Source organism: Larus michahellis, chromosome 6, assembly GCF_964199755.1.
Source record: "Larus michahellis chromosome 6, bLarMic1.1, whole genome shotgun sequence".
In the NCBI taxonomy this organism is placed as follows: domain Eukaryota; kingdom Metazoa; phylum Chordata; class Aves; order Charadriiformes; family Laridae; genus Larus; species Larus michahellis.
Window position 1 is genome coordinate 9,399,965 of NC_133901.1, and position 26,781 is coordinate 9,426,745.

General features: G+C 44.3%; 3 protein-coding genes across 5 annotated transcripts in view; 1 reads left to right on the top strand and 2 right to left on the bottom strand.

Annotated features, from left to right (window-relative positions):
• Positions 1 to 7,604, bottom strand: part of TIPARP (TCDD inducible poly(ADP-ribose) polymerase) — a 41,880-nt gene extending 34,276 nt beyond the window's left edge. The window contains exons 1-2 of the mRNA XM_074593092.1: positions 7,425 to 7,604; positions 6,413 to 6,558 (exon numbers count right to left, since the gene is read on the bottom strand). The gene's annotated coding sequence lies outside the window, so the exon portion shown is untranslated. The remainder of the gene's footprint in view (positions 1 to 6,412; positions 6,559 to 7,424) is intronic.
• SSR3 (signal sequence receptor subunit 3) lies at positions 7,561 to 10,934 on the top strand. Its single transcript, XM_074593098.1, has 5 exons — positions 7,561 to 7,874; positions 8,507 to 8,633; positions 9,043 to 9,141; positions 9,562 to 9,693; positions 10,380 to 10,934. The coding sequence occupies exons 1-5, from the start codon at positions 7,736 to 7,738 to the stop codon at positions 10,444 to 10,446; spliced, it is 564 nt and encodes a 187-aa protein (XP_074449199.1). The 5' UTR covers positions 7,561 to 7,735; the 3' UTR covers positions 10,447 to 10,934.
• Positions 10,935 to 13,163: 2,229 nt separating this feature from the next.
• Positions 13,164 to 26,781, bottom strand: part of KCNAB1 (potassium voltage-gated channel subfamily A regulatory beta subunit 1) — a 74,373-nt gene continuing 60,755 nt past the window's right edge. For all 3 annotated transcript variants that reach the window (XM_074593095.1, XM_074593096.1, XM_074593097.1), the window contains exons 8-14: positions 24,362 to 24,448; positions 19,076 to 19,161; positions 17,926 to 18,046; positions 17,338 to 17,432; positions 15,877 to 15,997; positions 15,368 to 15,456; positions 13,164 to 14,681 (exon numbers count right to left, since the gene is read on the bottom strand). In XM_074593095.1, coding sequence (XP_074449196.1) covers positions 14,592 to 14,681; positions 15,368 to 15,456; positions 15,877 to 15,997; positions 17,338 to 17,432; positions 17,926 to 18,046; positions 19,076 to 19,161; positions 24,362 to 24,448 — 689 coding nt within the window. In that variant the 3' untranslated portion in view covers positions 13,164 to 14,591. The remainder of the gene's footprint in view (positions 14,682 to 15,367; positions 15,457 to 15,876; positions 15,998 to 17,337; positions 17,433 to 17,925; positions 18,047 to 19,075; positions 19,162 to 24,361; positions 24,449 to 26,781) is intronic.

A 26,781-nucleotide genomic window follows, 5' to 3' on the forward strand; every position in this document is an offset into this window, starting at 1 on the left:
CACATACCTGGACCTGCTTCCCTGCGACAGACAGATAACCTCTGAAGGCCAGGCTGGGTGAGATCGCTGTCCCAGCTAGGAAGCGATGGACTGCTACAGCCAGCCTGACTCTTATAGAATCCTCAGTATTAGTATTAATCGGATTTCCTCGTATCTCCAGACTTTTTATTCAGTATACCTCAATCACTACCTAAAGTTCTAAAGCTGCCTGGATATAATTCCTATGTACTTCACTCTGCACAAAACATTACAGTGAAATGGGTATTACCATGATGAGCTCAAATGTTTGCAATGTGCAAGGCTAGTCTGTGTTACATATGATTACAAATAAATATTCAGAGGATGAAGTAGTCACAAATAGACCATTTTATTCACTCACCCAAACATTCTTCACATGATACTTCAGTATCTAGTTTCTAGTTCACCCTTCTTACTTTAGATATTAGCATTTTAGGAGTCATCAGCACATGGATGGGCAACTCTTCTGACTACACATTATAGGCTAACATTTTCCTATGGCTAAGATCCAGAAGACATTTGTTGAACTCAAGGGTGCAGGAATGGGAAACCCTAGAGATAACTCACAGGTGGAAAGTGACACCAACCACCATGAGCTCCTCCTACGCTGCTAAATGAGCAGTAGCGGGTGGGTGGGTGCCAGGATGACACATTTCAGACTCAGAAATCCCATCTGGCTGACTTCCTCCCCCTAACAGGGATTCAGACTGCTGAACTGGACTAGCATAATCCCGCTGCAGATCACCTGATATATCCCCAGTGTGGGGACTACATGTGAACCATTTATAATCTGCTTGCTGTTAAAGAGACACAAGCTGACTATCCCACATTTAAACGATTGTTTCTGATTGCCTGGCACCCTTTGTGCCTGAATAAATAATCACAGCAGCAACTAAATGAATAGTTCCAGACTTTGCTATGTAGACAGCAACAAACCTGGGCCCTACACCAGTGCTTCACTGCCTCAAGTCACACCCTTACCTCATTCTGCCATCCTCCTGCCTACCAATTGTTTTCACAGACACAAAACACAATGTGGTAGGTCTGCTTATATCAAAGGCTCATTCATTCAACTTCCTCAGCCTCCCCTAGCGCAGCCCTCGTGCTGAAGCATTAATGACACAGCTCCCAGGCTTACTCTACCCTGTATTTCTCCACCACAACATAGAAGGCCAGTATGACCTGTAAGAAAACTTACAGCGCCTCCATGTTAGGTGGCACACTCAGAGCTGCATGTCTAGAAGAGTCCTCCTGAGCGAGTGAAAGTTAAGAGCTCCCCAGTGGCCTCCACAAAACAAATGGCCTGACTGCCATCCTCGGATGACAGCTGGCTGGATCCAGACCCTGATGTTTGAGAAACAGATGCCCCGAATCTTGAATATTAGGTTCACTCTTACCTGTACAGTTTAGTTATTTTCCAAATATTGCATTTGATATTGCTTTTCAAACGTGTGGTCAGTTCACGCTCTATCTGGGATAAATGCTGAGCAAGCCAGCCCCCTGAAAATCTATTAATAGACATTATTTCATTCATTTCATCTACATGCAGAGAACCTACCAACCAAAACTCTGAAAATGCTAAAGGAGGAAACTGGAGCAGATGAGACCATTTCAAGACACCAAAAATGGGTCACATATGCTACACTGAGCTCCCTTCAGACACAGCAAGTGTCACAGAAATCCAGCAATTTCAGCTTTTAGAAATTAAAGGTGAGCATAGCAATCCATTATTTCAGTGCAGTGTTCTCAGCAGGTAAAAGAGAACAGCTCATGAAGCAACAGCACTGGATAATGCACTCTACTTTGTTCACCTCAGTGATTATTGCAATTATCTTCCCTTTTCCTAACACAGAGAAGAATAACTCAGACATTCTCCTCCCCTTAGAGAGTCACAGATTCTTCCCAAATTCACACACCTACTAAGAAAGCTACCCTCTCAAAACTGTGTCTGGAAACAACACTGGTTCAAGACAGTGCCATTCCTTACCAGCCCCCAGACTGCCCCTCCAGCTGTGCTCTTTTGGGGGCTACATTCTAAAACAGCTCAAGGAACTGATTTGGCTGAAAAATGATACAGCCAGATTATGTCTCCAATTTTAAACCTCAGACATCACAGAATGCTTCAAAAAAAGCAGAGCACACAGAATTTAAAAGCTTCTCACCCACCTATTTCACACAAAGATAGCAGAAGCTGCTCAGTTTATGAGCGTCATGCATGTTTATTCAAAGAAGGTTTTTCTTTTGTATTTCAACAATCCCCATTCAGCTGATCCAAAACTCAGAACACTAATCCCTTACTGCATGATAAATTTGAAAACATCCAAGTAAACACGGGGATTTCAGAATATTAGAAGAGTTCAATTTTGAACAAAGAGGGGTTTTTCAGTCTTAACTACAGTTAAGTTTTTGCTCTGCTCTAATTTAAATCTTGGACATAGTTTTAATCCACTGACTCTGGAACGAATGCCATTGAGAAAGTTAGTTTGAATTTAGATTTAGATGTGAATGTGAAAACCCAGCAGTTTTCAAAACTATGGAATTTATTTCTCAACTAACAAGTGTTGGGAAGGAGAGGGGAGTTTCCTCCACATAAGAGGAAACACGGAAAGAAATCTGTCCAGATTTCTTCTAACTAGAATGAGGAGAATACACAATTTTCCCTGAGAATTGCAATAGACAGCTGCAAGATTAAGTTGTAGTCACAAACTTTTTAGACTGTATCTACACTACTAGGAAGCGTTCTCGATTTTTTTTCAGCGAATTACTTAAGTTAAAACCAACAGAGTAAAGAGAAGTCTTCCAGATATGTGAAATGGTTCAGCTAGAACAATTACATAAGGGCAAAAGGAAGTGATCACCCCCAGAGGACTTGGCAGTGAAAGTTACCAAAGCAAATAATAGATACTGCTTCTGTGCTGAACAAAAATCCTTTTAGAGAAGCAAACAAAACCAGAATGGTTGGTAAGTAGGCAGCAAAATTAATGGCTGCAAGGTCAGCCAAGTTTATGCTTTAGCTTTGGATGTAGATTTACAATATAGTTGCATATGGAATATAAAATGGTATTTTCATATGAGTCTGGCTGTGGTATGAGTTAAACTAAAATCCATATAGCACTAGCATATAGATAATGAACTGAAAAAGACACGAGACTGCACAGAGGCTTCAACTCCACAGTAAAACATCAAATCCAGGGTAATCACTGACACAAGGCCAAAGGCACAAAATCCTTTTCAGACTAACTTAAAAAGAGGAAAACATACACACCCCCAAGTATAACAGAACAGACACCGCTGGTACTATTGAGAAAAACATGCACAAGCATCTGGAGACAACATCAAAGGAATTAGACTCTCCTTTTCCGAAAGACAGCTGGACTCATTGCTGTCTTACATTCTATAACCGGCTGAAATAAACAATTTTAAAATATCAGGTATCTCAAATGTATCTCTGAAGATTTAGTCTGACAAACGAGTGTTACAAAAGCAAAGAACAGAGAGGGTGTATCAAAGTCCACATTGAGAACATTTGTTTTGTTATAGAGATATGAAGGGTGTACACTGTAATTCCACACAGCACACAATGTTCTACATTACTTCTATGAACATGAATTGTACAAGAACACAGAAATCAGCTATAATCGCCACTGGGGTGACATGTATTTTAATCACAAATGTTATTTTCTGTGGGACTCGGAGAAGATTCTTGCCAGTTAGTATTTCTTTTTGATACCACTGGTACTGTTGGAATGCGATAGAGATCGCTACCCTGAAAAAAACATGTTTCTGTCCGAAGGTTTTTAAGAATTCCTCTGTTAAACAAGATGTCAGATACTACAGTAGCTAACAACAGAGCAATTCACTTAGCCATAAGAAATACTGGAATGTCCTAATATTAACACTAGATGACAACAAAAATAGTCCTATTTAGTCCATTCACACACAATGTATTAATCCCAAGAGAGTTTTTCCCCCACAGGTTTTGCAAGCTAAAAACCAGTTATCAAGAGCCTTTGAATTAGGTTAGGAGGACTGTAAATACGATCAAGCTGTAAGTGCTTGTAATCTTTTCAGCAGAACAATGCCAAGAAAAAACTGTAGCTCAAAGCAACACAGAATTTTCAGTACAGTTAAGAAGTCTTACTTGCAGAAACAATCTTTGCGTGTTCCCAAGAGTTTAGGTAGGCATAGCTGGGCAAGTGTAATCAGAATCTGACAGAAAGGTCACTGTATGCAACATGAAGAAACACAGCAAATGTCGTTTGAAAGAACTGCTACACAAGATTCTGTAATATATTCATTTGATGGAATGCATAAATAAAAAGAGGGAGAGAGACAGAAATAAAGAGATAGTCAGAAAGTTATTAACCAATGACCCGTAATGATCAAGGTGTTCAAAACTCTTGGCTGTATAAGTACAGCTACACAACCTCTGGCATCCACCTGAGGAATGCCCAACTCCTCCCACCCCACACGCAGTCCAGACATTGGTTACATCCATGGTATTCCTGCACTGACCTGCTGGAGACACACGGGACAAAAGGAACCATTATCTGGCCAGAACAACTCCATATCACCATTGGAGCTACAATGACTCACAGCTCTTCAGACCTAGGGCACCTATTCCAGGCGCTGTACGGTGACAGAAAGAGCCACCACAACAGCTTTCTGGTTCTGTTCTTGACCCACCTGAGGTCGCTCCCTATCTGTGCCGACTTACAAGAATTTCCCCTTCTGCACATTACAGATTCTTTCAGGATTTCAACACCTAAAGGAAGAGACGGCACAAATTAACCAACTGAAAAACCCCTAGTAATAAATTATGGACTTATTAGGATTTTGCTTTGGTTCGTTTTTTTGTAAGATAGTCATATTAATGACAACCATTCTTAGACGTTGGGACATTAAGATTCCTATTATTATCACAGAAGATGACAAAACTTTGCTGAAGAGCAGACTTATTTACTGTTAATCACCTGCTTTGGAGATTCTATTTTTCAATCCAACACACGTGTGTTTTGGAGTCTCCACTTCAGCCAGATAAGTGGCAACAATAAAACAGACCAAAAAAATCCTGCTAGGAAATGCCACTGCCCTCATTTAAAATTTTAAGATTGGTCCAGCTTACAGATTTAGAGAAAAAGAGAGAGCAGTAAAGATAATCCTTGTATTTCAAGAATATTTACTGCTGCTTCTGTGTTTTAGGAAGAAATTTGGTAAGAAACACACTTCATAAGTTACAAAATAACAGCATTAATATTTCCATTACCAGGAGAACTTTTGCTTTTGTGTCACAGAGCCACTGTTCCTCTGATTTTGATGCCTGATGTTCCCAACAGCTTCTGAATGAGGATTCAGACAAGATGCAGTCAGCACAATGCAAACTTAGGCACTTAAACAAAAACTTGAATTGTTCTGACAGAAATCAGTGGCCCAATTTACTTTTGGGGAAGCAACTATGACATACTTAAAGTAAGTATGAAGCTTCAGTGACAGCTGCGTTGTATGCAGTGTTCTGCTTAAAGCTACAGTTTGCCAGTGCCAGGATTTTTAAAAAAGCAAAGCGCTCATTTGTTTTTTCAAGGAAATCTTTCATCGTTTCACTGCCTAAAACAACGTCATACTTCATCCTAATGGAGAGACAGATGGTCAGCAGGAAGATTTTGTTCCAAAACGACAGCATCCTTCTTACGTAAACCCAAACCAAGAACAAAAAGTTAGGTTTAATTACATTCTGCCACAAAACAAAACAAGTTTACCCAGATGAGAGCAAGGAAGAAGTCTGTGCAAAAACAGAGTCAATGACTACATCTGAATCTTCAAACAAACTTCAACTTAATCTTTCTCATGACTTCCAACTACTTTATACAATTCTAACAATATTCTTTAATAGGAAAATTCTTACGATTGGTAACATTGATCAAACAGTGACGTTACCTACTTCACACCTATTTTTAACACGTTTTACAAAGAAACCAACACTATCTCCGCTCCTGGGTGAGTACCATCCCCAGTTCAGAATGCCATATAGTGGGCGAGCAGCATTTCCCAACAGTGGAAGCCAGAAACAGCTGAAGCCATTTCAGGACAGATTGATGTAACCCAGAGATGCAGGGCATAAGAAACAGAGACATCAGAAAGAAGTACCCATGTGTTTCATGTAACAGATACTCATCAAAAAGAAATAAATCAGTGGAATTCAGACATGTTTGCAAGTCCAGTGAAATACAGACGTGCGTCTTTAGGTGGAACATCTATCACTGGTGTGTGACTTGTAGCATCACTCCTGACCGCGGGCAGGTACCACTGCCCACGCGATGAGGAGCATGGGATGGATGAGGGGTAAGGCTGGCTCCCCAGCTGCACACAGGCATGGCTGCCATCGATCAGTACTCACAGGTGCTTCTGCTGGTACTCAGAGCTCCTGCGCTCCATCAGATCAGCTGATGTGTCGGCTAACCCAGCTTGGGAATCCCTGCTGTAGGCATATTTCCAAGCCAAGAAGGAAGGTCTCGCTAGCAGAAGCGTAACTCCCATAGTTGCCTGTAGATAACATATGAGCAATATCATTCTGCTACCACGCTATGTTCAATACACACTGTATCACGAAAATCCACTCAGTTTGGTCATGTAAATTTATTACAAGGTCAAACAGCAGAGTCTTACTGCACTGAAACTTTTCATAAAACTCTATAACAAATTATCACTTTTGATCATATAAATTTAACTTCATTTCCAGCTAGCATTTCCTCTTTGCATGTACCTCATATCTTTTCTTGCAAGCAAAGAATATTAGTAAACAGGGGGGAAATAGGTGGGAAGAATTACTTTAATTAAATTTTAAAAAGATACACACTTTGTTAAATGAAGGTTCCTCAAATATGTTAGAAATATTAAGGAAAAAACGCTGTCCCAAGAGACAACGAGTGCTAGTGTCACCCCAGGCCATCGGTACAATCTCCCTAAAGCTGTATTACGCAGGCGAGCCCTCCACACTCTCAAGCAAGACACAACTGTCAATCCCCAAAATTTCTGCGGGCTCCCCCGTGCTATTATCACAAACTGCGGTGGGCCATTAACAAAATCTGTGTGGACCACTGCCCGTGGCTCCCCAAGGTGGTGTGTGTGGGAGAGACCATCAGGGAGCACTTCCAAAAGTTTAAACAATAAATAAATGCTTTTCAGAAGCATAAGTAGATTTGAACGTGTCAAAAAAAAAAAGAACAACATGCCAGCAATTGTACCAATTCTATGGGGGCTGGCGTTTAGTTTTGGGTTTTTTTTTCCAGATAAGAAAAATACAAAAGTAGAAGCACGGGTTCCTTGCGGTGCTTCGCTGCTTCCCCAAATCAGGCCGTTACCGGCAGACCCGGCGGGACCGCGGCCTCCGCCGCCTCCCGAGTACTCACTTGCCTCAGCTACCGGGGCCCGCGGGCTGCGGCCTCCCGGGTGCCGGGCCGCGCCGCCGCCCGGCCTCCTCCGGCAGCCCGAGGCGGGGCGGGGCGGGGAGAGGAGCGGGCAGGCCCCGCACCGAGGCGACCGCGGGGGACGGGTGGGGGAGGGACGGCCATGACGGTTGTAACGGTCACAACGACCAGAGGAGGCGGCACCTTCCCGTCCCCCGGAAGTCCTGTGGGACGGGCCCGCCCCCGCCCCGCTGGCGGGGTCCGACCCGGAAGCAGTCGTGGAGCGCTGACGGTGCCAGGGCCCGCGTCCCGCCATGGCTCCCAAGGGCGGCCCCGGCGGGCGACAGCAGTCGGAGGAGGACCTGCTCCTGCAGGACTTCAGCCGCAACCTCTCCGCCAAGTCCTCCGCGCTCTTCTTCGGAAACGCCTTCATTGTCTCCGCCATCCCCATCTGTGAGCGGCGGCGGGGGGTTCCGGGGGGGGGCAGCGAGGGACCCTGGAGGCGGGGGCGTCAGGCCCTGAGGGGGGACGGCAGGCCCTGAGGGAGCCAAGGGGCTCCCCACAGCCCGCCTCGGGCTCCTGGCCCGCTGCTGGGTGCTGGTGGGGGTCCCCGGGCTGCCGGGGCTCGCCTTGGCCCCGGCCTGGACGGCTTTGAGGGGTCCCCAGGCGAGATTATCTTGGCTATGTCCGTGCCGGGTGAGACCCGGCTTCAAAGCTGGTCCCGCTTGGAGCAGCGGGCGGGGTGGTCGGTCTGTGGTTCGTAAAGATGGACGAGGTGGAGCACTGACGTGTCAGCATCAGCGCTGGGTGAAGCTGGCAGGCTGCTGCGCTGGGCTGCTGCTCAGCCACGTTTGGCATGGTCTCATAAGGCTCCTTTCAGCCAAAAGCAAAGCAGATTTTTGTGTTCGAAAGTATTTTTTAATGCAGTTTAGAAACTCCCCAGTGATTTTGCAGAAGCTATGCTTGGTCTGTAGAGCCAGTCTTGAATTACAGAGCTCATAAGCTGTGAGGGACTCCTGTAGGGACGTTTTTCTTGGAGAAAGAAACCACTCAAAATGTCTTTTTTTTTTTTTTTTTCTTTTAAGGGCTTTACTGGAGGATATGGCATATGGATCTTGTTCAGTCTGCAGTCCTGTATAGTGTAATGACCCTCATCAGTACCTATCTAGTAGCTTTTGCATATAAGAATGTCAAGTTTGTTCTCAAACACAAGTAAGTTTGGTGGCTATTTGAAGTAGAATTTGTTATTTAATAATTAAAAAAACACCAATGTTTACAACTTTTTTTTTTAATGAATAAGAATGTCTGAAATGTTACTCTCAAAACCATTTTACATGGAAGTATCTCCTAATTGTTTTCTGTCATCTCGCTTGTAATTATGGAATAGACTAATCAGCTAAGAGTATGATGAAATAGCAAAACTACCTTCATTCTCGGTGGGTGTTGCCACAAACTATATTTGACTAATACTTTTAGTAATTTGATTATTACTTGTTGTCCCTTCAACTTTTCAAAACTGTTCAGTGTCTTGGATGAGTTTTATTCTTTGCTGTAAACACAACTTCCTATAACCCCAGGGATTTTTGTTTTCATTTTTCAACTTCAATGGTGTTTCTTACAGAGTAGCACAGAAAAGAGAAGATGCTGTTTCCAAAGAAGTTACTCGTAAGCTGTCTGAGGCAGACAATAGGAAGATGTCTCGTAAGGAGAAGGATGAAAGGTAATTCTCTTTGTTCTTTTCTTTCTCTTCTTTTTTTGTAATACTGCCTGGTATCTTTAATGCACTAGGTAGGGTATTAGGGACTGTTGCTTGGACACTTTTTGTTTTCTGTATGTGCATCTAACAGATACAAGCTCACAAAAAGTGTCATTTATAAAGCGTTAGGTTTGATGTGCCTGGTAGGAAAACAAACATAAGTCACTCAAGGGTACGAGTGCATAATATATGCAGGGATTTGTCTTTAACTAGTGAGTTGACTGGTAGTTCTTGCTGTGTTCTGTCTTTTAGAAGCTGGCTAAAACATGAGCAGCAGTATGTGGTTTACTACACCTCTGCCTGTCAGTCACTTCACAATGGTGGGTGTGCCAGGATGGGCATTTATTTAGATATGTTTGAAATAATGTCTCTACTTCGCCCTAGAATTCTGTGGAAGAAAAATGAAGTGGCAGACTATGAAGCAACGACTTTCTCCATCTTCTACAACAACACTCTCTTTCTGGTCTTGGTCATCATTGCTTCATTTTTTGTGCTGAAGAACTTCAACCCCACTGTGTATCCTTTATTACTACGCTTGAAACAACCAGAGTCCTCTTCCTACTTGTTGCCATTAGTAGCTATATTTGTCATGTGGGTTGTGAGGTTATTCTTTTGGTATGTGCAGTTCATTGTAGTACCTCAGACTTTAACATAAAAATAGAGAATACAAAACAAAATCTCCCAATTACGTAAAAGTTTAACGTCTGACAGCAGATGTTTTGAGGGCATTGCTTGGACAATACACAGAAACTCTTATGGCTTTGCCATTTCAATTATAATTGTGGAATGGGGAGGCAGCTCATACTCTTACAGAACGTCTATCAGTGTGAGTTGACATGTTCTCTTACCTTACAGGATTGTTTAGTTTCAGTAACTTCAGAAGTAAAGTTAAGTAAATAAGTACTGCCCATCAGGGCTGCATATGTTAATGAAAGCTCTGCAGTATTTAACAGTATTTATAACTACTTTTAAGAGAAAAGGCTAAACTTTATGGGTGTCTTAATTTTGAAGTTAAGTACATTTCAACATCCTGCTAACAATCTTGATTGGAAGCTGTATTTCAGGTTACAGTGTTGCAATTTTAAAACTCTTACAGAGGAAGACCATTTCAATCCCTTGTTTCTCATAAAACTTCTACTAAATGTTCTGTACAAAAATAGTGGTTTCTTCACAAGTATATGTCCTTAACCTTTTCCCTACAGCAACTATATTCTTTCTATAAGTGCTTCATCTGGACTGATTGCCCTGCTCTCCACAGGATCCAAGTAGACAAAAAACCCACACCAATTTATTTCTGTGAGAGGGTTCAACTGCCATACAAAAGTTTAAGGGTGGAATGGGAATCCTTTTTTTTTTTTTTATAGTCTGACTGCTTGAGGGAATGTGGAGGGAGGGTCTGAATCCAAAACGAGTGAATTATATTTACTTTTGATATCTTTACATGGTATTATTCAATAACTGAATTAATTTTTTTTTTTACTTAGCAATGAAAGGAAATTGTATGCGAGAAGTTACCAAACAAGCTTTCTGAAGCACTGCATAGGTGTGACGGTACTACAGACTATTAGCCAAGCACACCGCAGTGGGCTGCTACGCTGCAGCACAAATGGTCGTACTTAAAACCTGTAATGGCATTCTCCTGTAAGTTTGGTGACTGGGTTAAGAGCTGAACTCCCTGATCATAAAAAGTGACAATCTGCCATTTATCATTGTAACTTGAAAAGTTGTAATAAAAAGGAGGCTTTTTTGTCATTTAATTCATTGTATTTCCATTCTTCATTTAAAAGAAAAAAAAGGATATTTTCATGGGCAAGCAGCATGTGTCCGTTTGTGAACTCTTTCTGCTTAGAGAAAGAGAGGAGTCTTCTACAAGTCACCATATGTATTGTTTTCATTAAAAATACTCACTTTTCAGTAACTTGGAGTCAGGACAAATGCTAGAAAAATGCTTTTGAAGTGGTTTGAATGTACTGGGGTTTTTGTTTTTTTCATTCATCTCTAAAGTTATAAATAAAAAAAAAAAAACACCTGCCAGTTTTCCTTGCACAGCTTAGCGAAAATGCTTTAGCTAACTTATTATAATGGGTTTATCAGACAATCCTTTTCCTTTTTTTCATGCTATCAGTAAAGCAACTGTTATATTAAATGCTAAACTCTACTACTATTAATGGACTTAAATTGTAGAAGTTACAGATATTGCCATTACAGAGTTGGAATCCTAAATGGGGAAGAAAGAGAAAGCTTAATGTAACAATTACTTTGCTAATCTCTACTTCAATAAGATTTGTATTTATGTAAAATGAAGATTCTGAAGTGCAGGAAACTGTTTCTGGCTTGCCTTAGAGAATGCTGAGTTTGTAACATCTGTATTCCTGACAAATGCAACTATTACCTAATTACCCAGTGCCTGCTGACTACGGCAGTACTTCTCTCTCCAGCATCCCTCGGGACTGGGGTTTGGATGAGGGTCCTCAATCTCAACACACCACTAATTTACTTTTACTTTGTTTCCCAGTAAAGGTAATACTATTCACGTGCTTACATTGTGAAAAATTCCAGTGGGTTTGGTGCACTTTAGAGCTGCCATTGAAATTAGTTTTCTGGTCAGTCATTTAACACTCTTCAAATTAACTTATTGTTTTCCCTCAAAATATGTGGATTTTTCTTTATCGCTTCTGCCTGCTCATTCACTACTGAAAGGAGACTTTCCATATTGGTGGTGCCTGGCTTGCATTATTTTACTTTACTTGGCTTGTCACTTACAAAGGGTGTAATTTGTAAGTATTTAGTCTAAGTATTCAGCACGTGTAAAACAAATTTCTAACAAACTTCTATAAATGGTCAGAATCAACCATGAGGCTAAGTTGGCTGCTCTGTAAGCAAGGGGACTTGAACGTGGCTGTTTTGTTGGTCACTGGTGATTTGCTCAGCTCCTACCAAAAGTACACAGTACTTAAACTCGGGCATGTGAACAGAGAACCCTAATGCACTCATTTTACTTGTCAGCAGTGGTAGGGATAAGAGTGCCCTATCGGGTGTTTTAGAAAGTGGCAGGCGTATTTTCCAGGAAATCTGCCATCTAGAGAAAAGTCGTTTGAAGCAGCGCTTTCTTCTGCTATTATTGTCAGTTCGCCAAGTCTTTTATCAACAGCTTTTCGTCTTACCTTAGTTTTTCTGGTATTGACAGTTGCTGAGGCCTGGAGCATAGTGTGTGTCGGAATTTTTCTGGGGAGAGAACATTGCAGTGTTGACAACCTGAAACAAAAGCGGGTGGGTGGGTGAGTTGTTTTCTACAGAAAGCCTGGTCTTTTCTGTGAGCTACTTCACAGAAAAGCACTGGGGAATTTTGTGGGTTATTTTTTTTTTATTATTATTATTATTTTTGTTTGCTTTTGAGGTTGGTTGTTTTTTCTCTTGCAATCCCCACTACAAGCTGCGCCTAATTTCTTCACTGTGATGCTGAAAGCTCAGCCTAAAGTTAGGCTGCCGCTTGGCATCCCATTGCCCTCAGAGCATTTAGCAAGTTTTCAAATAAAAGAAAAAAAAATTTGGGACTTAGTATATTTTTAATATATCGTTGGATTCCCATGTATCTGAGAAGGGTAAGAGAAAACATTAAATTGTACCCGCAGAGGTAAGGAAAGGAGCTGGTCTGCTACTGGGGAAAGAATTATCCTGTTAAAACAATCAAGATGTTAACTGTATAATGATCAAAGCCTTTGTGCTGCCCATGAATCAGATTTTAAAATACATAAATAGTTAATTTTCACAGCTAATAGTGCAAAGTTAGGGGACGTGGCCCAGGGCAGAGAACACAATACCAAGAAGGTGAGAAGTGGCTGTCTCCACCTCGGCTAGCTGTTCCCAACCAGGTGCAGCTGGAGATTAATGTTTCCCTGTGGAACGATACACATCCATTTTCAACATGAACCACTGCTGTTTCAAAATCAGCCTCGCTGTTAGTAACGGGTCTCTTAAGTATAAAATTAGATGCACAAAATGCTTTTATTGTGTCCAAGCAGAAGTCAAAGTCAGACTGCAGTTCTGGATATACAGCAGCTAAATTCATTTACACATACCATAGCTCACTGGATTAAATACAGGAGAAGACAACTCAAGTATCGGTATCTGTCCACATGGCCCGCGGGAGGGCTGCACACGCTCTCCAGATACCTTGGAGTTAAGGGGACTAAAATACAAGGGTCCTACAAATACTGTACATCGCTGTACCCCTAGGAAGTATGTGCCCAAAGTCTGCCATTCGGTACGAGTGAGAAATATCTTACTGAAATCATAGGTGCGTTTTTACAAAGCAAATTCATGGTAAAATATGACGCAGTTCTTAAGATGGGCAAATTAATATATAAGTGCTTACTACCAACTCCTGAAGAGAGATGAAATGCTCACAAAAAAAAAAACCCTACCTGTTTAAAGTGTGTCTTAAAAATACTATGCATTTACTTATGCCCGATTCCAGAACAAGTTAAAGCAAATGTAGCCCTCCAAAGTAAGTACTTGATGTTTTCTGGTATTTTTCAGCAGCTATATATTATATATATATATATATTTATAAGTATCTGTATCCTTAAAAGCTCATGAATATTGAAATTTGCAATAGCTATGTCTACAAGCAGGCAAAAGTAGAGGCAGGTTTCTACAGATGCAAAACCCAATATTTTATCATGGTTTTCTTGGTTTAAGGTTGATGTAGAATTAGAATTTTGCAAACAGCTGTTGTTTTTATTCACCTGACATGCACACTTGGGTTTTCGAACTGTGCTCCTCTGGCTTGTACTCAGAAATACTTCCCAGGAGCACTCCACTGCTGAACTAATTGTATAGTTAGGAGTTGAGCTATCTAATTTCTAACTAATTCTCTGACTTACATTCTTTATTCAACTACAAACGAAATCTAAAGCATATATTCAGCATAAAAAAGAAAACGGAAAATTTGAGCTTGCCCCTTCTATCTGTTAACCTGAAGAAACTTTATAGTTGGGATTTCCCAAATGTGGTTTTATTAAAACCTGAAGTTGTATCTGGCTTTTCTTCATTGAAAAAATAGATCTGTACATCCTTCTTTAATTACCAAGTACCTGAAGGTTATAAATTATTTTTTGCTTTACACGGGTTTTTCACAGCACAAGCATGAGGTGCTAAGAGTAAAGTAAAAATTAATGAATTCAGTCGAAGGTAAGAAAATACAGGATTATTCTCGGTTAGAAGAGAGATCAACTGTGCTTTTAAATTTCACTGCAGATTAGTAGCAACAGCACACATCTCCAAGGATCCAGTGACAGTAGACACCGAGCAGCAAGCTGCTGAATGATTCTCATGACCGGATACTAATTCGGGGCTGTACTTCTGTACAGAGCACTTTGAAACCATGCAGTCCAGGTAACTCATGCATTGCATTATGATCTGTAGTCCTTCTTGCTGTAGGGCTTATTTCCCAGGATATTATCTATTTCGTTTACAATATGGGATGTCATCTTTGGAAGGACCTAGAGGTAAAAGAAAACCGACGTTTAATCAAGCTTCCATTAAAGGTTTTTCCAATTTCAAATCTAGATTTTAATCAAACAACATTTCCTCTGGCTTTTTGTGTGACAGATATTTAAACATTCACCTAATTCTTTTCTCCCCTAAAGGAAAAACTACTGTAGCATCTTTACCCAGTGAGAGAATCACAGAAGTGCTCCTAAACTTCTGCACAATATTGCTCAGCTGCAGTGGAAAGTGAGCTGGTGGCAAGAACAACAGAGGAAGCTCTTGTTGTGAAAAGCAACAGAGAATAATTAAAGGTGGGTGCAAGTGACATGTGCCCTGTGGGAGACTTGGCGCAGAACCTATCACAACATGCCCCGGAATCAAGTCACTTGCTTTTTCAAGTAAGTTTTTAGATAAATAGTAGAATAATGCATTAAACCTGCTGATGCCACCCTCTTGTTGCTGGATATGGCTATAGCTACCACAAATGGTGGTAAGTCATGGTGATGCACTGTAGGTTTACCTAATTAACACGCATAACTAGAAGGGGAAGATATCTGAAACAAAATGCAAAGTATTAAAACTATATTAAGAGAAGGATGGCGCTAATGTCAAGGTATGTTGGTGTTACCCACAAAGGGAGCTGGGCAGTGGCCAACCCCCCCAGCTCTGTTGAGGTGCCACCACCACTTGCACTTGCCTGTATGGCTCCGAGGTTCTCTATCAGCTGCTCTGGGTTGGAAGATCCTAGAAGAACAGAGCTCACTCCCTCGTTTCTCAGGCACCATGCTGGGAATTAAAGGCACAAGATGGTCAGGGACACGGGCTTCACAACACACCATAACTCCAGATCCTAAAGTTTGTCAGGGTTCCTATTTCTATTTGAAAAATAATGACAACATTACTTGTCAACCTTCACTTTATTCCTCCAGCACTACCAGGAAGATGCACAGGCCAGTTAACAATACTGATACTCAAACAAAGGATGGGAGCACTATCAGAGTACCTGTAGCTTCAGGAGTTTCTACAAGGTTTCACCTGCCCACATCCCTCAACAACCCAAAAGGCACGAACTTGCGGTCTGTGTTTCAGAGTGTTGCCCTTCACACTACAAGGATGTGAGCCAGTTGATGCACATGCGGCACCACGGCACCAGCAATGGCCAAAAGGCACTGGCACAGTGGTCCCGTCCCCCACCCCATCACTTACCGACGGCCAGCTGAGGCAGTGTGCACCCCAGGCGTTCGGCGATGGGCGACAGGTCTTTCAGCTTCACCTGCTGCTTTCTGCCTTCCTCGCTTATGATTTTCTCTTTCAGCCACTGGTAGCACTGCAGGTGAATTACATTGCAATCACCTGTTAGCTTTCATCTCCAAAACTGAAATATTTAAGGCAATTATAAACAGCTCTTAAAAAGTCACAGCCAACCCAGGAGGTAACAGGGGCTGAATAACGCAATGCTTTGCTACCCAAAGCAGTTACGACAGGACTGGGATGTCTCCTGTGAGAGCCTACATCTGTATCTCTCTGGCTTTACGCAACTGATGGGCTCAGTCTAGAACATGGAACCTCCTCAGTTTTATTTTTGGACCACTGGATCCCATTGCAGAGCAAAAGAAGTGAAATATTAGTCAACTTGAGGAGATTTTGACAAACAGAACCCCAAAAAATTTCTGAGAGAACATCTGATCATGTTCAAGATTTACTGTTACCATTCAAGATTAGAAAATTAATTAAAGGAAGCTGAGATTTCAATTCTCCCAGCTCCAGAATTGAAACTTGATTCTGCTTCACTCTCATCAATTTTAATTTGGATCCCTCTCTGCAATGCTAGCTGCTTAGCTAGCTTTTACCAAATATTAATTTTATTTTGGAAAAAAAAATAAATCACAAATGCAATGAAATACCACATTCAAAAATGCTGCCCTTTGTAAGCAAGTCAGCGTAGACTGCATCTTTCCTTCAAAAAGCAGCAAGCTGAGCAAAAACCAGCAAGGGGACTTGGATCAGTCTGCTGGCACCTGTCAGATGGTGTTGGCTTTTGCCCATCAGCTGATACATAGCCTCAAATATAATTTTGACTGGGTTTTTCTCCAAATCCACGACATTTTAATGCTGTGCTGTTTTTCAAATCATTAAATAATATTCCTGCCACAGGCACAATACGGGCGGACACGCCATAACACCCAATAAGAGTGGGTGGGAGACGCCATAACACCAAATCAGGATAACTGTGGGAGGAACCAAGGGCTGTGGTGACCACAACGCTGCGCCTGGTGAAGAGTTTTTGAAGTCACAGCAGCCGTATTGATCAGCTGGGAGCATTGAAAGCAACAGAAACCCTGGGCTTGTGCCTTCTCATTGATGATGGCCCAGCAATGTAAGGGAGGTGACGGCATCCTTCCGCAGAGCCTGGCTCCGGTGGCGTGCTGCCCCACTGCCCGCTTGCAGCCATCAGCTCACTGCGGTGCAGAACCTGAAGCATCTTTATAACCCAGATTCTCCCGCTCTTTGGAGAGTGGTTGCCAGAGAAACCGAGCTGATCCATCAATACAGCAGCACTCAGGCCAGCCTTCTCATGAGGGAACTGTTTTCCCTTTGTTATTTTCCTGCCCTCACAAAAACAGCACATCTAGTTTTCTCAAACATGCAACAAAAAAAAAAATATACCTTTAGTGCAGCCCTTGAGCTTTCAGGGACCCCGTTGCCGTATTTCCCTGAGATGATCCCACAGGCTAGTGGAGACCACGTCATTGCTCCGACCCCTGCAGAGAAAGCAGAAAAGGAGATTTTAGGGGACTGGGAGAAATCAGAGTTGTATCAAAAATAGGACTTTCAGTTAAAAAAATAAAAGCAAAACAATTGCTGCTCATTTCTATTGCCGCTGGCAGTGATGTTCACTTAACGATGCATCAACAGCATCTTCCTGGAAGACACCGACTAGTTTATTCATCCAAAACCTTCTTGTGAGAGCCTCCAGCCCTGTCCTAGATCCTGCTGCAGCAAAGTACCTGAACTCCTGCTTCTCAGCCCAAGCATCTCCTTCACCCGTGCTGTCCTGAGTCTCAAAGAGTAAGAAGCAGCCATGGCAATTAGCACCTATTTTTATTAGGGGCACAGTAAGCTCGTTTTCGTCTTAGGTCATTAGATAGTTGCTTGTCTTCTCCCCTTCAGATCCAGCGGAGGAGAGCACTGTTCCCATCTAGAGCCCAGGTTAGCAAATGAAATAGCTGAAAGGCACAGCAGTCTCAGTCTTACCTATTTTATGATATAATTCCGGCAGCTGAACCTCCACTTTCTCTCTTTGGAAAAGATGGTATTCAGCTTGTTCACACACGGGTGGAATCATGTTAAACTGCCTGGCTACGGAGTAGGCTTCCTGGAGAAAAGAAATTAATAGATAAAATACTTCATGAAGTAAAACATAACGTACCAGCCAACACTCCTTGAGTGTACAGGAGCCAATAAACTCAAGTTTTGCTGTCCCTTAGCAAGGCCACACATCCCTGAGAATGCTCCTGTGTTGCCCCTGTACCTGCTGCAGCAGGCCACGTGCCCACCTTCTGCCTCCTCCAGCCCAAAGCTGCTTCAGCGCCAGCGCAGCAACAAGCCAAACAGCTTCCCAGCTGGGATGGTGGGTGCTGAGCTTGTTTGTCCTGTTCTGACCCCACCACAAGAAGTAGGGACCAGCAGGATGCTCCTTGGCACCTCTTCGAATCACAGAATGGTTTGGGTGGGAAGGCACCTTTAAAGGCCATGTAGTCCAACCTCCCCTGCCATGAGCAGGGACATCTTCAACTACATCAGGTTGCGCAGAGCCACGTCCAACCTGGGCTTGAGCACCTCCAGGGATGGGGCATCTACCATCTCTCTGGGCAACAACAAATGCTTCTGGCAAAGCATTAAGGATGAGCCGTCAGGACACTGGCTCCCCCAGTCTGGGGTTTTGCAGACAAAGCCAGCTAAGAGGTCCCTTCGGCTGAGCAGGGATATTTCCCATCTGCACCTCGGGATGGGACATGCACAGAGCAGTGGGGGCTGTTACCATCACAGCAGCAGCACTGATGGTCCCGTGGGTCACGGAGCTGCTGCCAGGAGCCACATCTTAAACCGGGCATCAGTGGCCATGGGTACAGACATCAAACAGGAGCTTTGCCAGAAGTCTTAAAGTCAGCCAAAAAAAGCCAAAATGAAACAACCTCCAATTAAACAAGACAAGACCCCCCAAACCCACTAGATCAGCCCATCTCCTCCCACTTAACATTGGGCTCATTCCAGAACAGGGTTTAAAATTATTTTAGGTGAAAATATGCTGGATGGAGTAAAACGCAAACATCCCCAGCCCAGACCCACGCTCGTGGTTCAGCTGATTACCAAGTGCCAACACTTTCCTAAAAATCGACTTTACCATGATCTCCATAGCGCTCCAGCGGGATGTTCCCCAGTACATCGCCATGCCTTGATTTATGACGTGTGTCATCGCTCGGACAATTTCTAAAGAAGGAAAAAAAGAAAAAAAAAACAAACTATATGAGAACTGCAGAGAAGCCCATTTTTCAGCACCAAATCCTCCCAAAGACACTTAGAAATGCCAAGTACACCGACAAGCCTGAGCAGCTTTGCATTAAACGCTGCTTCTGCTGTGTCCTCTTGCTCGAGCGTGGATGAAAAAGCGTTGACGGTGCGAACATAAAGACTTCTAACCTGCAGTTGTTTAAAAACTTCTTTTACCAACTGGCGGTTGCCTACCTCCGCCTTACAATATTTCCTTTAAAATTTAACACAAGAGGGCAGCACAGTCGAAAAATAAACTAAAAGATAAATTAAATTTATTTTAAAATTTGTTTACTAAAAGCGTATATGTGATCCTGCTTCTTTTTACTAGGAATATTAGGATACCGGGGACAAAGTTGGATGTCTGAAGCCGGCCCAACCACGGGAGGAGCAGGCGGCACCTCCGCAAAACCCGGCACAGCTCCTTAGCACACCGGTCCCCGTGTCCTCCTTTTCCTTTGTGAACAGGGAAGCCTGCAAGGGTACTCGTGCTGGGGCAGAATCTTTAATTTCCATCCATCGGAACCTCTGCCGAGCAGCCCTGCCTTCTTGGGGGGTGGGGTGGGGTGGGGGGTGGAATCCCATCATAAACTTCAGTTTGCAAGAAAAGGAAAAAAAAAAAAATTGTCTGTCCCTCATGGTTGCCCAGAAGGTTACAGTGCCTGGTAGGATGCCTCACTAATAATAATTATATTAATAATTATAATATAATTAATAATCATAATTAATAATAAAATAGCCCCTGCTTACTGTTTGCAACTCATTTTTAAGCCTGATTTCTCCCTGGAAGTAGCCTGCTGGGTACACAGCGTGGCAGGGGGGCCCAGGCAGCGCCTGTCACATCCCTGCTCCAGAGGAGCCGGGGACCGAGCGGGGTTCCCCGGGCAGGAGGCGCCGGGGACTGTCAGAGTCCGCAGCCCTGGGGTCACAGTCCCAACTGCGGTAATAAATCGGAGCGACTAATAGTCTACGTCTATATGATGAATTTCTGACCCATCGAACTAAGGTGGAAAGTGTCTGGTTGGAGGCAGGGCTGCTCAGAGAAGCCCCGTGTGTTTATTACATCCCTCGGGGTGTCTGCTGTTGCTTGGACAATGACTCCAGGCATCACTGTCTCAAGATCGAGGGCCTTTGATATCATAAGGATTCTCGTACTATTTGGGGGGAGAGGGGGAAGAAGCTTGTCAGAGGGGAGATTACACTGCCAATCTTGATGTTATTGTGAGACTTCTTCTGCAGGCAGCGACAAGCAGCTAAAGATGATGAAGTCTCCATTTATAACCCCAGAGGGCTGTACAAGAGAGACCGTTCCTTTTGCGCTGGGCTTCTGCCTTCCTACCGAAAAGGGAAATTTCCTCTCCAGGAAAATGTTGGCTTGAGGAGTTTTCCCCAACCCCCACAATAAAAAGTAGAGTTCAAATGCCATATATTGTTTTCCCTTTTTTTTTTTTTTTTTTGCTTCGTTTTGGCCAAAGCCATACTCTTCTCTATTTCTAAGCATTTTATTCTCAGGCATGTATTAGTCCAACAAAATGTCCCGTTATCAAGCAGCCACCCTGCTCCCCGCAGGCGTGCTGTGCGTGACAAGCAGCTGTACGGCAATCCCTCCCTCCCTCCTCGGCAGCGCCGCCTTCTCACTGGGTCTAGTTTTCTATTTTTGCTGCACTACCATTTAGGAATTTTGATAAGCATTTCATCATACGCCTCTTACACATTTCAATCCATGGTTGTTTTCATTTCTCCCACCTCTACTCCTTTGAAGAAAAACTTAGGTCAACTCATAAAAAACATGCATTTTTTATATATATATATATATATCTTCTTGTTTACCCAAGCCTGCTCCCATGGGTATGATGATGGGATGGCTTGTGAAGACCACATGCCTGGACCGCTCGGTCTGCCAGCTGGGTGGCACAAGTGGCATCACTTAAGAAGTTTGTTTGTTTTTTTTTTTAAATATAAATGAATAGTTCAAAACCCAGCAAACAGCCTCCAGCAGCATAATAATTTTGAAGTAGCTTAAAGTTCCCTGATAGGAACAATGTCACCTTCCCTCCCTGCTTGCCAGGGCTGCGGATTGGGGCTGGCCGTGCAGTGGGCACCTGGTCCCCGGGCACAGTGACAACGGGGGGTCTCACCAGGGAACGTTCCTTCCCCACAGCCTGAGCTGCTCTGCTTGTCTGCTGGAAAAGCTGATGGGGATGAAAAAAAGCATCTGCTAGCACAGTTGGGGGATCAGATCTCCAGCCTGACTAACAAGGCATGAAACTCATAGAAATTCAGGAGAAGCACAAATCCTGCCCGTCACCCATCTCCCAAGGTGCCCCTCCGGGGGATGCCGTGTGATGGCAGAGCTGCCTGGGCAGCGGGGGCAGAATCACCCCATGAATGGGTGACCCCAGCAAGGACGGGTGATCCCAGCGAGGGCAGCCCCTCGTCCTGCCTGCCCTGTCAGAGCCAGGACCGGCTGAGGGGCGAGGAGGGACACTGCTGCCCTGGCCAGGGACCTGCCAGACCTGACTGTAGCCTTGTGCAAAGACCCTTCTGCAGAGTACTCATCTTCAGACTTTTCTTGAAGCTAATATTGCATTGCTTTTATGATGACAACCTTTTTTAACTTGCTCTGAGACTTTTAAGAAAGGTAAATACATTTCTGAGTTTTTGATCAAGCAAGCTTTGCCTGCTGCTTTGGGGACCAGAGTCACCTACAATAAAGAAGGCTCATCTTCTCCTATTAGGTCTCCTCTACCCGTGCCTCCGAAGGCAGCCTGAGCTGGGCCATGACCAGCCCAGGGGAGCGGGAAGTGATTCTGCTCTGCCTGGGGCAGGGAAGGGGCAGATGAGTGTTTCTATATGGCTGATCCATCGCTTGCTGATGCCCACAGACACACACAGCACAGCAGGCGGAGGACCCCACAAGTGACAGCAGAGAAACCTCACCTGCCTTCCATGTAGCAAGTCACAAAAACAACATGAACATTCAAAGTTTATCCTTTGAATAATTTGGTGGTACCACGCTCTTTGCTCATGCAGGGCCCCTCACATAGAATCACAGAGTGGTTTGGGTTGGGAGGAACCTTTAAAGGCCATCAAGCCCAACCCCCCTGCCATGGCAGGGACATCTTCAAATGGATCAGGTTGCTCAGAGCCCTGTGCAACCTGAGCTTGAATGTTTCCAGGGTTTGGGCATCCACCACCTCTCTGGGCAACCTGGGCCAGAGTCTCACCACCTTAATGCCACCCTCATGTTGGCATGAGTGGCACAAGCAGGGAACGTTTAAGGTTACCTACAAATCTCTCCCACAGGGACAAAAGCTGCACCCTCCCAAGGTCACTGCCGCACCATGACAACAACTGCAGAGCAGCTCATGGCTTTCCTGCCCTTCTCAAAAGCACCTGGAGACTTTCCAGCCATCTCCTTCCATCCACCCAAGTCCCCTGCAACTGCAACACGGGCAAGATGCTGCCTGCACAGAGTTAAGGAGCAGCTATTTGCTCATGGGAAAAGCACAGGCACGTAAGGAGATGGAGCGGGGATCGTATGTCTTGTGGAGGTAGCTCAGCACTTACTGTGCATGCCAGATAGTGCAGAACTGACAGATGGTTCAACAGATGCTCTGGGATAGAAGTGGCTTAGTAGGTGAACCATAAAAAAAGCATGAAGTACATAGAAAGAATCAACACCACACCATTCATAATAAAAATGTCCCTTTTTTCACCCTGCTCAAAATCCCACCATCCACCACAGTTTAGACCTTATTGCCAAGTTCCAGCACTGCTAGCAGTATCGGTAGCATCTTAAAGGCTGCAAACGCCTGAGATCAGCGGTGTGTCGCAGGCACAGGAAATATATTCCGCACTGCCTTGTTAGATGACAACTGACTGAGCAGAGAGGTCATTTCTCCCTCCAAGACACAACATGTCACGTTCCTTGACCTCATCAGCTACTAAAGAAATCCTCATTGGTCCCAAAATCCTGGGCCAGTTCCATGAACCCACAGCTGCCGACACTGGTCGGCCGGGGCAGCGACACTGCCTCCCACCCACGGCTTGTGCCGGGTCACGCAGCCCCACATTCGTTAAGAAAATAGGCGTCACAACCACTGAGAGACAAGCCAGGAGCTTGGGAGGGGCCTGTCAAGCTCCAGGTTTGTTTGATTTACATGTACTCATCCATGACAGCTTCTGCAGCCTGCAAGTTTTTCTTCTTGCTATTTTTTATTTAGCTGTGAAGCTAATCTTCTGCCACAGTGTGAACGGTTGTGTTAACTCTGATGGGAAAAGAGAAGGAACGGGAACTGGTGCCCATTAAATAGGGCACTGACCCCAAAACTTACTGATGAAGGTTCCTGGGCTATATGGCCATGTACCAAGCGTGAATATATGGTTATCAGCAATGAAACACAATTAAAGTGCACAGATAGTCACAGATCTTGCAAGTTCCTACACTCGTTCCCCCCGTCTGCATGTAAAAGGACCATTCTCCCCCAGGAGAGGGGAGCTGAGGCTGAGCCACCTTGGGCAGAGCATTGCTGCTCTCCGTGCCTAGGGGGACACGCTGTGTCCTAGGGGGCCACATCCATGCCCAGCCCCTCCGCCAAGCCCACCGGAAACTTGGCTTGTGCTGTTCAGGACAGTGAACCCTAAAGTTTGCTAGTTGCTTCTTGTTTCTGACCACGCACTAGATCGCACCCCTGGTTATAGCATGGGAAGAAGCACATGCTATCCGGGCAGCCCAGGGGACGGGGACAAGGATGGGGATGGCAGCGCTGGCACGCTCCCCTCTCTAGAGCTGTCCACACCAGGATTAGGGATATACAGGTTTCATTTGACAGAGATCAGCCTTAAACACAAATTCACTTTACCTGAAATCGGGAAAAGAAAATAAAGAAACAAACAACATTAAAGCCACCACTGGGACATAAAGGAAACTTCAATTTCCTTTCAAGAGATACAAATTCATTTCACTGAAGCATAACCATATAGGGCTCCAGGACATCACAAATCAGCTATTGTATATTTAAGCTGCCCCACCTGAATATTTAAGAAATAAACCATTTTTCATTTCCTACCATCATTGGTCTAAGCCTCTAAGCCAGGATCAGTCACGATAAAACCTTTAATTCGAGCTCCCACTAACCTTCCATAGGGGTATTATTGTCTGGCCGGTTGGCAAAGACGACGTCCACGTACTCCAGCTGCAGCCTCTGGAGAGAAGCCTTTAGCCCTGGAAACAGCAAAGCATGGTCAGAGCAAGGCAGGAGCGTGGCAGCACAGAGCTGACAGGGATAAACCATACTAGGAAAAATAGAGCTCGTTATATTTATATACATACCTACTATACATACACACAACTATATAGCATATGAGAAGGATACCGCATAAAGTTGTCCCACATCAGTGCAACCATATTAAGAAAACACCAGTTTGGCTGCTCACAGAGGGTCCGTCCGTCCCCCTTCCATGAGAATTTGTTTTATTTTTTAATGAGGCTGAGATTTGGACTGGAACAGACACCTGCTAGCAAGCACGTCCGTGGCCAGCCCATCAAGAGGCAGCTGCCAGGGACGGGCTTCAGTGCTCTGCTTCTGTTCAGAGTTAATTTAATAAAAGTCACATCACGGAGCTGTTCTGTGCAAGCCCAGGGCTCCTGTCCCACCCAATCAAGCCCTGCCCTGGGGGGAGACCTTCCAGAAACTCCAGCCCAGAGGGGAGGATGGTGGGACTCGGTTAGATATGTTACGATGAGCAGATAGAGCACCACGGAGGGCTCTGCCCTCTCTGCAGGGTGAGCAAGCCGTGCCCACTAATGCATGGCACAGGGCAGAAAGAGTTTCTGCAGAGCAGGACAAGGCTCCGTTTCACAGCTACAGTGCAGGACTACCCAGGCTTCAACAGCTTCTCCATGAGGATCTGATGGGAAATGGCATCAAAAGCCTACATACGTATATGTATATATTTATATACGTGCATGAGAGAGAGAAAAGAGGATTTCTAACACTTATTTTCTATGAATCTTCCCAGGAACAAAATGTTTTTATGAATGTTCATGAAGAATGAGCCAAAATAGAGCAGTCTGAAAATGTTCCCTGGATTTTGAGATGAAAAAAATGGCCATTTTTGCCAAATGTATTTTTAGAAAATAGCTAACATTGACCTTAACATTATTCACTATGTTTTCTTTGAAGTTATTTCAACTGCTGCCAGTATTTTTCTATCATTTCGTGAAGTAGCTCCACAAGAGACGGAAAATGGATGAGTTTGGACCTCCTGTGACATGGCTGCAACTTCCCAAAGCAACTGTGGGTCTAGTGCCACTAGCAGCCGGGACACCACCTGATGGGTTCAATGAATGAGAGTTCAAAAAAGTGGCTAAAAAACTTTCTCCAGCATTACCTTAACGTGAAAGTCACATCCTAACGTAGCTGAACTCCGCAAATGCTAAATAATGAAAACTTCCCAGGACGTACAAGCTGGTTACTATGAGGCAAAACCGACCGTGATCCAGGGATGCTCCTTATCTCTGCAAAATAGCTCCTTTGAGATGGAAGGTGACCAAGTCTGCACCCCAGGGAGGAGGCTTCCCGGCTCACCCAGTTCATCCCACATCACCTGTTTGGGACGGAATCAGCCAGGGTGTGGTGCGGCCGGCAGTGGCATCCCAGGCGAGGGGTGGATAATACCATTACTATGTTTGTATTTTCCATATAATCAATGTTTTAATGTATACAGAACAAACCCTGGTTGTCAAAGGTTGTGACGAATGGGCCATTGCAGATCCCGGTGATAAAACATGCAAATGGCAAAATGCAAGTTAAAGCTGCCGTTTCTGGCGGGCAAACCTGATTCGTTGCAGCGGGATGCTACCTTCTGATAAGCAAAGATCAAAGCATACCCCCGCCTGTTCTGCGGTGCGTACCCCCTGTGCCATCAAACTACTGACACCGGGGCTCACTGGTAATATAGACGAGCCTGATTTTTTTCTCTTTTAATTTGTCTCGGCAGCAAACATTAACTTAACCAACCACCACCGTAAACAATTAGGGCTTATCCCATAAATCAAAGAGGAGGGTAATTACCCCAGCATACACAGTGCAATAGGGAGAATTGCTTTTCATTGCCGCAGCCGTTGCGGTGTGCTGGGTTGTGAAGGGTGCTGCTCCCCTGCGTCACCGGGGCTGGCATCGGCATCGCCCAGCGAGGAGCAGCCGCTCCCCGGGGACCGGCACAGTCCTGAGCTCCCCCAAGGACCTTGGCACTGAGCGTATCATCTCCCAGGAACCCACAGAACACATTTTGCACATCCCTCGGCGGCAGCAGACACAAGTGGGTCAAACAGCAACAAGAGGCAGGCAGTGCGAAGCCCTCGGTGGAGAGCTGAAGCACAGGTACCAAGCCTGATGCTCCCCCTCTGCCCCGAAGGCTTCCCGCCCCCCCCAGGAACCAGGACACCCCCCATAATTCCCTTCCATGGCTTCACACAGCTTTTCTCTAAACCTGTGCTATTTTTATTCAGGATTTATGTGGAAGACAGACCCAGGCCTCTGTGCTTTGCTGGGT

Bases quoted from the DNA above. Each gene is read 5' to 3' on its own strand.
- SSR3 (XM_074593098.1), top strand. From the start codon at position 7,736: ATGGCTCCCAAGGGCGGCCCCGGCGGGCGACAGCAGTCGGAGGAGGAC. The intron at 8,634-9,042 runs GTAAGTTTGGTG...TGTTTCTTACAG, and splicing joins AAGTTTGTTCTCAAACACAA to AGTAGCACAGAAAAGAGAAG. The intron at 9,694-10,379 runs GTATCCTTTATT...TTTTCCCTACAG, and splicing joins AAGAACTTCAACCCCACTGT to CAACTATATTCTTTCTATAA.